The sequence below is a fragment of the Melanotaenia boesemani genome, chromosome 4 (assembly GCF_017639745.1).
Source record: "Melanotaenia boesemani isolate fMelBoe1 chromosome 4, fMelBoe1.pri, whole genome shotgun sequence".
Lineage (NCBI taxonomy): Eukaryota > Metazoa > Chordata > Actinopteri > Atheriniformes > Melanotaeniidae > Melanotaenia > Melanotaenia boesemani.
In genome coordinates, this window is record NC_055685.1 from 30790034 (window position 1) to 30800537 (window position 10504).

At 39.6% G+C, this 10504-nt stretch overlaps 1 protein-coding gene across 1 annotated transcript; it reads left to right on the top strand.

The window, feature by feature from the left end:
* The first annotated feature begins 643 nt into the window (after window positions 1-643).
* Window positions 644-9678, top strand: as3mt (arsenite methyltransferase). The gene is made up of 11 exons (XM_041984170.1): window positions 644-759; window positions 1051-1099; window positions 4290-4417; window positions 4494-4644; window positions 5091-5227; window positions 5316-5385; window positions 5490-5571; window positions 6134-6259; window positions 8112-8251; window positions 8340-8462; window positions 9110-9678. The coding sequence occupies exons 1-11, from the start codon at window positions 743-745 to the stop codon at window positions 9215-9217; spliced, it is 1131 nt and encodes a 376-aa protein (XP_041840104.1). The 5' UTR covers window positions 644-742; the 3' UTR covers window positions 9218-9678.
* The last annotated feature ends 826 nt before the right edge of the window (window positions 9679-10504 follow it).

Consider the following 10504-nt stretch of genomic DNA (forward strand, 5'->3'; position numbering starts at 1 on the left):
AGGATAGAAAGAGCCTGAATAATGTCATGATCTACTCAAAGGTAACTGGATTGAAACTGAGATTTGAATTCACCCTGGGAGATCAGGTAAAACAAAAGACCATCACATTGTTGATGCTGATTTTGTGATGATACCTGTTGAATAAAGTTTAATAAAATAAATTATTTCACCAAATCATATTTTCCTTCAGCCACCAGGTTTCTGACCTCTGAAAGTAGTCTTTTAATTAACTGATATTTGGACCTAGACTTTGATCCTTCCATAATCATTTGTATTTATCATATTTGTTTTATTTAAATTTATTTTTCTATGATAATTTTGTCTGCTGAACTTGCTGATGAAACAGCTCTTCTCTCATCCCTTGTTTATATTAGTAATAAACAGAAATAAGAAATGATAGCCTATGCCATTTCCACTTTCTTATACTCTGTACATATGACAAAAGAAAATAACATTAAAAAGTCAAATAAGATTAAACATATTTAAAAGCATTACTGTATATAGCAGTAAAAAATTTTATGTGGAAAAAAATGTTCTTTTGCATTTTCTCTTTTTAATATTAATTTTCTATTAATAAATCAGAGCGTTAAAAAACAAAAAAGGTGATTGGACTGTAGTTACATGACGTCAGAAACTGGGCGTGTCCCTTTGCAGGAAATCAGTTGAACAACATCGGCGTAAAAAACAAGCAGGCTACAGTTTTCCCTTTTCAAACTACAAAACTTTATTAACAGCTGGAATTATGACTGAATACAAAAGGTAAGAACATTCTACACCTCATGTGACGTTAAAGTCAGTAAGACGCCTGTCTTTGCTCGAGTTTTACATAACTAACAATTTGGTTAATAAATAATAAACAGTAGCTCTAGAACAAGGATCACTATCCCCCCCCAAAAAAAACAAAACCTGTAAATCTTTATATTGCCATGTTTAGCTTTATTGAAAAACAGTCTGTCAGCAAAGCTCCCTCCAAGTATTGCAATGTTGAAATCGATAGTTATTCTGTAACTAATAATGTTTTTTAAATATTCAATCATTTTATATTTTCAGTGCGAGTGGGAAAGGTTTCTTTGACACCAACGTTTACGCGGATGTGAAGGTAATCTAACTTACCACGCTGTGCTCTCTACAGATATGTTTATATGTATTAGTTGAGCCAACCAGTAAGTCTGTCGATGTATACAGGGACAAAACTGAGTTTGTTGACATGCGGTGTTGTATGAAGGCAAACTGGTATTAAGGTTAATTAATAAATGGTACATTAAATATTTATAATTACTATATACTTGTAAATAACATACTACATTAATAATAACATTGAGCTTGTGAGTTTTTTTTTTTAAGAAATCCCCATTTATTCAAATTTCAATCAAGTATCAAACCAGCAGATTTTAGTTGTTGCCTGAAAGATTGTATAAAAATGTGTTTTTGAGGTGGCACATTGGTTGTGCTACATGGTTTACGTTTAGCTTTTAAATTAGGGCTTGTATCCATGGTAGATTTTTGTTTTTTAGGCAAAAGCCAGAGTATACTCCAGACAGATAAATAGAAATGATGGAGCCAGGTATCCCTTGGCTGGACATGGGGCACGGAGATGAGCATCTGGTGGCAAGGGCCTTGGCCCATGGGGCCCAGTCAGGCTCAGCCCAAAAGGGTGACATGGGCCGCCCCTCCTGTGGGCTCACCATCTGCAGGAGGGGCCATAGAAGTCAGATGCAGTGTGAGCTGGGAGGCGGCTGAAAGCAAGGACGCTGGCAGTCTGATCCTTGGCTGCAGAAACTAACTCCAGGGACATGGAACGTCACCTCTCCGGCGGGGAAGGAGCCTGAGCTGGTGCGCGAGGTTGAGCAGTTCTGGCTAGATATAGTCGGACTCACCTTAACGCATGGCTTAACACAGATTGAGGAGGAGCAGTGCGGTTTTTGTCCTGGTCATGGAACAGTGGACCAGCTCTACACCCTCTTCAGGGTCTTGGAGGGGGCATGGGAGTTTGTTCAGCCAGTCTACATGTGCATTGTGTGTCCCCCGGGGACTCTTGTGGGGGTGCTCCGGGATTACGGAGTGCCAGACCCCTTTTACGAGCTGTCTGGTCCCTGTGCGACCGGTGCTAGAGCTTGGTCCGCTTTTCTGGCAGTAAATCAGACTTGTTTCCAGTGAGGGCTGGACTCCACCAAGGCTCCCCTTTGTCTCTGATTCTGCTCGTAGCTTTTATGGACAGAATTTCTAGGTGCAGCTGAGGTGTTGAGGGATCCGGTTTGGTGGCCTCAGGATTGGATCTCTGGTCTTTGCATCTGCTCAGGATGCCTCCTGGACGGCTCTCTGGTGAGGTGTTCAGGCACGTCCCATTGGGTGGAGACTCCAGGGAAGTCCCAGGACATTCTGGAAGGACTACATCTCTCAGCTGGCCTGGGGACACCTAGGGCGAATGTGGCCGGGGAGAGTGAAGTCTGGACTTCCCTGCTTAGGCAGCTGCCCCCGAGACCCAACCCCGGATTAGCAGAAGAAAATGGATGGATGGATGGATAGATGGATGGATCACCAGTCCATCATAGGCATGTCACAATTATAGATTTTATTGTTACAATTATTGTCAGAGAAATACTCGCAACTTTACAATTATTGTTAAAATGGTAACGATATACATAATTGGGTAAAATCAGTGTGTAAAAACAATTTTTTATAGGTGTTCAAATTGAATATATATAATCTTTTGATGCCAGCATATCTAAATAGTATAACAACGAAGTAAAGGAACCAAAAAGTCTCTTTCCAACAAAATCCCCTCTCACAGAGAAAACAGATGGAAAATGCTACAGGACCTCTACCTGGACTTGGGAGGCTTCTTTCTGGAAATGACATTACAAAAAATAGTTTTGAATATTTCTTTTCCACATGAGTAGAGAATTTAGAAACAGAGTAAAATCATCTAGCTAGCTTTGACTTTTGCCTTTTGCCATCCTCCAGAAGGACACCTTAGTCTTTTTTCTTTCTTTAACCACAGGAATCTGACATGGATAACTTAATCTGATTGTTTTAAGAGAATAACTCTTTGTCTTCACAGAACAAAAACAAAACAGCAGAAGCGGTAAAATGTCGATGTCATGTTTTGTTGTTTTCTTTTCTTGCACGAGTTGTGCTGATCTTTAGGCATATTCCATAGTATGACATGCAAAACCGAAATTCTGATAATAAAAACAGAAAAGCCCATGTTTGGGAGAAAACCAAGGGAATGTAAAAGCCCAGTCATAGTTTCTTTCTATTGACTCTTCTGTTTTTTATTCTTGTGGATAGGATAAGTGCCACTTTTCTTGTGCAAAGATCAGAGAACAGTAGTCATCTTGTGGCTCTCATTGTCCCCTGATGAAAGGTTTAATAACCTCTAGAACTTGATCTGAAAAGAAACATGACACCTTATCCTTGCAAAATGGATAAGTGGTAGGGTCATGGGTAGGAATTGGTAAGGTAAATGTTAACATTAATATTGTCATGGTAAAGAAGTTGAAACTTCCTAGTACACCCATTTCTGGGTTAAACAGTTGCCTTTTTTAGTTACCTTTTTTTTAAATACTCCTCATCGGGATCCCTGACAAGAGCATTCAGAGGCTGCAATACATCCAGAACAGTGCTGCCAGGATCCTGATGAGGGTGTGCAAGCAAGATCATATCACCCCCATCCGGAAAACTCTTCACTGGCTCCCCATCCCTCTCAGAATAGAATACAAGGTCTCCCTCGTCACCTACCGGTGCATTCATGGACACGCCCCTCTTTACCTACAGGAACTCCTCACACCTCCTCACCAACCCTCCGTTCTACAACCACAAACACCCTCCAAGTTCCCGGAACCAAGCTTCGTAGCATGGGTGATCGGGCCTTTTCAGCTGCTGCCCCAAGACTGTGGAACACCCTACCAGACCACCTGAGAAGTCCATAATCTTTAGAGGTTTTTAAGCAAAACTTGAAAAGCTTCCTTTTTAAAAAAGCCTTCTGCTAAATAGTATTTTATTGATTTTTTAAATTATTATTCCTGTTTTCTGTAAGCACTATGAGATTCCCTGTAATATAAAGTGCTATACAAATAAAATTTATTATTATCATTATTACTTTTTTACCTTTTATTTCCTAAATATATCCTGACAGTTCCATGCAATTACAAAGGGTCTTCTCATGTAGCTACATTATGTGGTTTGGATATTCATGTCTCAAGCATTTAATATTGCATTACTTAACAAAGAGACATTTGGTAAATGAAAGCAACCCACTGAAGCGAGGAATGTCTCTGTCCCAACAGGATTATTATGGAAAGAGGGTGAAGACAACGTCAGACCTGCAGAGTAAAGCCTGCGTGGCTCCAGTTCAGCCCATCCCAGCCTACGTTCGTGAGGCTTTGAAGAAAGTTCACCCTGAAATTACCGCCAGGTCAGTGTGCCGGTGGGGATACATTTTCTGTTCTCATAAAGCTCCCACACTGATGTGCTTCTGGCCCTCCTCACAGGTACTATGGCTGTGGTCTGGTAGTCCCAGAGAGCATGGAGGGCTGCAGGATACTCGACCTGGGGAGTGGAACTGGGAGGGACTGCTACATGTTGAGCAAGTTAGTGGGCGAGAAGGGCCATGTCACTGGTATTGACATGACTGAAGGCCAGGTATTGTACATAAGCATCTCAACATTATTTTACTGTCTGGTAGGTGTGAAGAGTTGGCTTGGTCATGTGACTGCATGGCTGTGTCTGATTGGTGAAACTGGCAACATCTTTTTGTTAAAAATAAAACATGTCTAATTAAGTAAGTGGTAAAAAAAACTAACCAAATATTGTTGTCCAATGTAGCGGAGTAGGAGTAGTGTCTCTTCTTCACAAATTTATTCAAGTAAAAGTAAAAAGTATGGCAGTAAAACTACTCTTGGGTGTACTTTTTTTATTTTAAAAAGTGACTCAAGTAAATACAACTTGATGTAGCGTGTTACTACCCAACTCTGCTTCTATATATGCATGTACTGAAGTATAACAGTATTTTTGAGATTCCTGGCAATTGCACCTTATGAGTGTTGAAATGATATGCTCACTCTTCTGATCTGTTTCTTGTCTTTCAGCTTGAAGTGGCCAGAACATTCTTGGATTATCACATGGAAGCGTTTGGCTACAAGAAGCCAAATGTCAGTTTTGTCCAGGGCTACATTGAGGCCTTGACTGAGGCAGGTCTGGAAAAAAACTCCTTTGATATCATCATGTAAGACATCCGTTTGCACTCTTTCAAACTTATTAGTTTAATATTTGTGTATCAGCTGTTTGAACAGGGATTTTCTCCTCTCATGTAGATCCAACTGTGTGGTGAATCTCTCTCCAGACAAGAAGCGGGTGTTGGCGGAAGCTTACAGTGTACTCGTGGTGTGCTGCTTTCTGCTTTTAACCTTTCATAAACATAATTAAATTGTGAATCACTAAGACAATAGTGCTGTAATAATGATGACAAACATTGTTCGACTCATCAGGGTGGTGGTGAGCTGTACTTCAGTGACATCTACGCCAGTGGAAGACTAACCGAGGAAATTAAAAATCACAAACTGCTGTGGGGTGCGTCAGAGTCATACCCTGTAGCCATAAAATCACTCATACCCACCATAAAGTCAGAATTTTTCTTACAAATAGGAAATATTTGTGCAAACTTGTGGAAGATTTGCACACAAAAAAAGAGAAAAAAACAACTTCCGACTTAAAGAGAGAATATTGTGGCAGATAAATGCGGGGCATCAGGATAACGGTCCACAAACCAACTGCAGTTCATGTATCTAATCGGCTTTTGTTTTTTTTTTCTGCAGCAGATTTGCATTTGTAGTAAGTTCCATCAGCCATCGTCTAGACTGCTTTAAAGATCTAGTATTGTAAAGACTGATTAGTTATTGGTAAATGCATAGCTACTAAAGGTTTCCAGGCTTCTGACCCTGTACCCTACACCAGCTGTTGAAATATTAGTGAGAAATACATCATGTATTTCCTACTGAGTCAGCCAAGTTTGACACAAATTTACCACCAATTATACAAAGGCTTTTTTTATTACATTGCTTTATTATAAATGTGTATCAGATTAATGGCAACAGTGTGGCAGAAATCTATGTGTGTTGGCTTGTTATGGCAGGTGAGTGTCTTGGCGGCGCGCTCTGGTGGAAAGACCTGCTGCAGCTGGCGGGTGAAGTGGGTTTCTGCACGCCACGCTTGGTTACAGCCAACATGGTTGATGTCAAAGAACTGCAGGATGTTCTGGGTTTGAAACAATTTCCTTCATTCATTACTTTATTTTTAACCATTTGAGGCATTTTAAAATGTAAACTGGGTTTGTGATTTAACATTTTATCCTTGGTTAAAATTCAAAGTTCTTGCACAGCCACAGGGATGTTTTTATGTAATCTTAGTATTTTGGGAGATGTCAGCTGAGGTTGAAACGGGCAGTGATGAACCAACTAGAACAGCAGTAAGTGAGCCTTGATATGTGTGACGGCACCAACATGAGAAGGAAGATATTAATCAGACATCGTTCACATGCATTTCATGGACTGAAGAAGGAAAAGCATGTCTGGATTGAGCATGGGTGTATTGAGTATGTTAAGTTTAAAAAGTGTTAAATAATGGATCTTTTTGGTTTCATTTCTCCAGATATGACTTGTCTGCCCTTTTAAATCAGACTCCATTCACATTTTTTGACAGCTTTAGTGACACTAGACTTGTTAATATGTCCATGATTTAGTTTTATTTTTTCTGTGTGTTATAAGTAATGCTGACCAAAATCAGCCATTAGTACAGTGGCTGGGAATTTCAGGTTGGAATATGGGGAACCCCACCCACAAAATCCTGACTACATGTGAGGCACACAGCTAATTTCATGTGCTAAGAAGATTAGCTGGGGCTAGTGAGGGCTAGCAGGGGGCTATGGGCTGCTTCCCAAGTTGCTGGCCAGTGCCCGTCACCACGCCAGTAACTGGATATCAAGACATCAACCATTTTGAATGATTCATCAAAGAAATGCCTGAGGACATTATAGGATGAAGAGAGGAAAAGAAAGAGAGAAAGTGACAGAGGAAGAGATAACATAATGCTTCATGGCAAAATGTTAAATATGTTTAGTTTTCTAAGGAGCACAGTTGACTTTTGGGAGGATTAAATATTGGACTTACATCTTCCTGTGAATTTGTATTGAAATGAAATGAAAAATACTTTATTAATCCCAAAGGGAAATTCAATATTGTAGTAGTAGTAATTTTTTTTTTTTTTTTTTTTTTTTTTAAAAACAATCACATTAATTAATTAAGGGCTTTGTTCTTCAGCCTGATAGCTGCTGGAAGGAAGGATCTTCTGTATCTCTCTGTCTTGCATCGGACTTGAACAAGCCTCCCACTGAACACACTCTGTTGTTTTGTCACGGCGTTGTGTAGAGGGTGTGAAGGATCTTCCATTATCTTCGTCAAAGCTACTACAATTGCTGCTGCCACCATGCGGCGCATTCCATTCCATTGAATAATGTGGAATAATGAATTTTTATGTTACACTACACTCAGAATGGAGCCACCAGAAGAGTACATTTTCTTTTACCATTAAAAAAAATAATAATAATAATAATTACTATCTGTTTGATCAGCAGCTACATTATGAAAATTTACACTGAAGTTTTTCTGATTTAAATAGTTTATGCTTTGTCAAATGTAGAACATCCTTTAGAAACACTGTTAAACACTGAAAGGCGTGTAAAAAAAAGTCTGGTTTACTACACCGTCTAGCAGTATGGACCTTTTCCAGTGGATCCAGTCTTTGTAATGGTCTCAGACAGAAGTGGACAGTGTACATGTCCATTTATAGCCCTCTTTCGTACTTATTTTAAACTTTTTAGTATAGAGTATAGTATAGAAAGTGAAATGGTCACTTTTCTGGTGGCTGCATTTCTAAGTAGCTTTAGCTCACTGGTTGGGAAACTGATTCTCCAAATGAACGTCAATCGTTCTACTGAACGCAATATGTCTTCCCACTAGTACTTCATACAGTCCCCACTTCAAGAAAACTATTATACTCTTTTATTTTATGCTGTTTATCTCTGTTTTGTGTTTATGCATGTATTAATTACACAGGTGACTACAAATTTGTTTCTGCCACATACCGACTGTTCAAAGCCCCTAAAGGCGACACCAAGACCAGTCAGGTCATATATAATGGAGGCATTACTGGGGCAGAGAAAGTTTTCCAGTTTGACTGTCAATACACCTTCAAGGTCTGTATGTTCCACATGTTAAAACAGCTCAAAGTCTTCTGCTAATGCACTGTGCTTAAATTATATCAAACATGGATGTTTTTCATAGGCCAATGAAGTGGTGGAAGTGGATGGAGGGGTGGCTAGCATCTTGACACATTCCAGATTTGCAGGGGACTTCACTTTACAGCCACTGGGAAGCTCCCAGAAGGCCTGCTGTGGCAAACCTAAGGTCAGTGTCATGTTTAAATTCCTGGATGGGAATATTATTGTCTGTTTCTTGTATCAGTTTGAAGTGTAGGACACACCCTGGAAGTCCCATTGTGCACACAGTCACAATCACACATGTGTGCACATGCTGCACAGCTCCCACTCATATACCCACTGAAACATGCATACACACACATCCACACGCAGAAGGTCAAGCAGCTGTCTCGGAGTCATAACCAGACTGTGGAGTCACGCTGGGAACCTTGAACAGGGAGGAATGTTCTCTTCCCAGCTAATGGAATGCCATCTTATCAGCTCTTATGGTCATTTATTGGATACTCATACATTCACATACATTTATCAATACAGCTATGCTATTCAACTTGCATAACTTTAGCCTCATAATCTGAAATCTGAGGCTGCCCTGAAAAATGCCTGAATGATGGCTGTGCTTAAAAGGGTGGAGGTTCTACATGCATTTTTAAATTAAAACAAACTGGCAAACCAAAAATAACAAAAAAAATGGTCTGGAGTTTTAAGAGTTAATGCAAGCACTCACTTTTAAAGTGTTTCCATGTCTTTCAGTGATCCTGAATAAAGCCTGAGTTTCATGTGACCCTGAAGTAGATGAAGGCCTAATGCTGTCTGCCTTTTTAATTATTGATGCAGGCAGACATTGTGGATCCTTTTGAGCTGGCCCTTCAGTTGGGAGAGCAAAGCCCTGGTCCAACCACAGGGGGATGCTGCAGCACACGGTCTGCTGACTGCTGCAAATGATGGTTGGAAGAGCGCTGAGAAGTGGAGCCCAGCATCATACTGCTTGTCCATGCTAACAGTAGTCCAGCTGATTGCTGTGTAACTGCACTATTTTGTAATTTAACTTCTCTAATGGCATTTCAGAAACTTTATTTGATTATTAATCATTTGTGTTTGCCTGATAGTTGGCAAATAATTAATTAGAACCTGATTGTGTACTAGGATGTTTTTTAACCATGAAGGAAGACATGGGGAAAATTGCAAATTAGATCTCAAAATGTGCAAGTGCAACTAAATATTATGTTCTATGTTTTCTTGCAGTGACCAACCTTAATTTGTACACATAACTGTGTTGCAAACATGATTTAAAGCTTCGTGTCAAAGCTAGATTCAAATATCTGAAATTAGTCAGAACTTTTAAATGATCTCTAACAGAAACTAAGTACTTTGTTTTCTAATTGATAGTAAACTATCTGAACACATCTCTCCCAAAGTTGTCCAAACTTTACAAAAAAAAAAAATCAGAGATCTATTGATCTTCATACTGTTCCAACTCAAAATCTACCATCATATATCCTGTCCTATAAAAAAGTAATGACCACAGACCAGTGGCTTTAACCTCAGCTGTCATGAATTGTTTTTAAAAGTACATAAAAAAGTACACTTTACTCAGTATTACATTGTTATTGAGGAGCTCAGGGTTGATTAAATAACTGCAAGGTACCCAAACCTTGTGGCTACAGAACAAATCTGAACCATCACATTGCTGGTGGGCTGATGCACACACATTTCACCAACTGGACAGCTGGTGTGAGATGTTTCTGCTGATATGCTGCGTTTGGCTTTCTGCAAGTACAGTGTTGTGTTTTTATCCCCGAACATCTTTGCTTCAGTCTGATCTGTCCTAAGGACAATGTGTTAGAACTCTTCTGGTTTTATTGTGCTAGCGTTTTTTGTTTGTTTTTGTTTGTTTGTTTTTTTTAGCAAGATGAGACTTTCTATATCTGCTTTTTCATGGAAACCATACTTGTTTGGTGTTTGAACCTTTACATTTAACATGCTGACTGGGACCTGGAGAGTCTGATGTAGCTCCGGGAATTTTGCAGTTTTTCTGAGCATTGCATGATTCGACCTTAAGGAGAACTTACTGTGACGTATGCCACTGGGAAGACTGGCAACACTCCTGAATGTGTTCCACCTGTGAATAATCTCTGCAGAATGACACCAAATGAACTGGAAATGACTTTATAACCTTTCCTAGATTGACATGCAGCAGTAATTGGTTTTCTAAGAGCAATCTTGATGTCT

What these genes read in the sequence shown, in the direction of transcription:
- as3mt (XM_041984170.1), top strand. An exon ending in AAGCTTACAGTGTACTCGTG is followed by an intron (nt 5,386 to 5,489) that starts GTGTGCTGCTTT and finishes TCGACTCATCAG; the next exon opens with GGTGGTGGTGAGCTGTACTT. An exon ending in AAATCACAAACTGCTGTGGG is followed by an intron (nt 5,572 to 6,133) that starts GTGCGTCAGAGT and finishes TTGTTATGGCAG; the next exon opens with GTGAGTGTCTTGGCGGCGCG.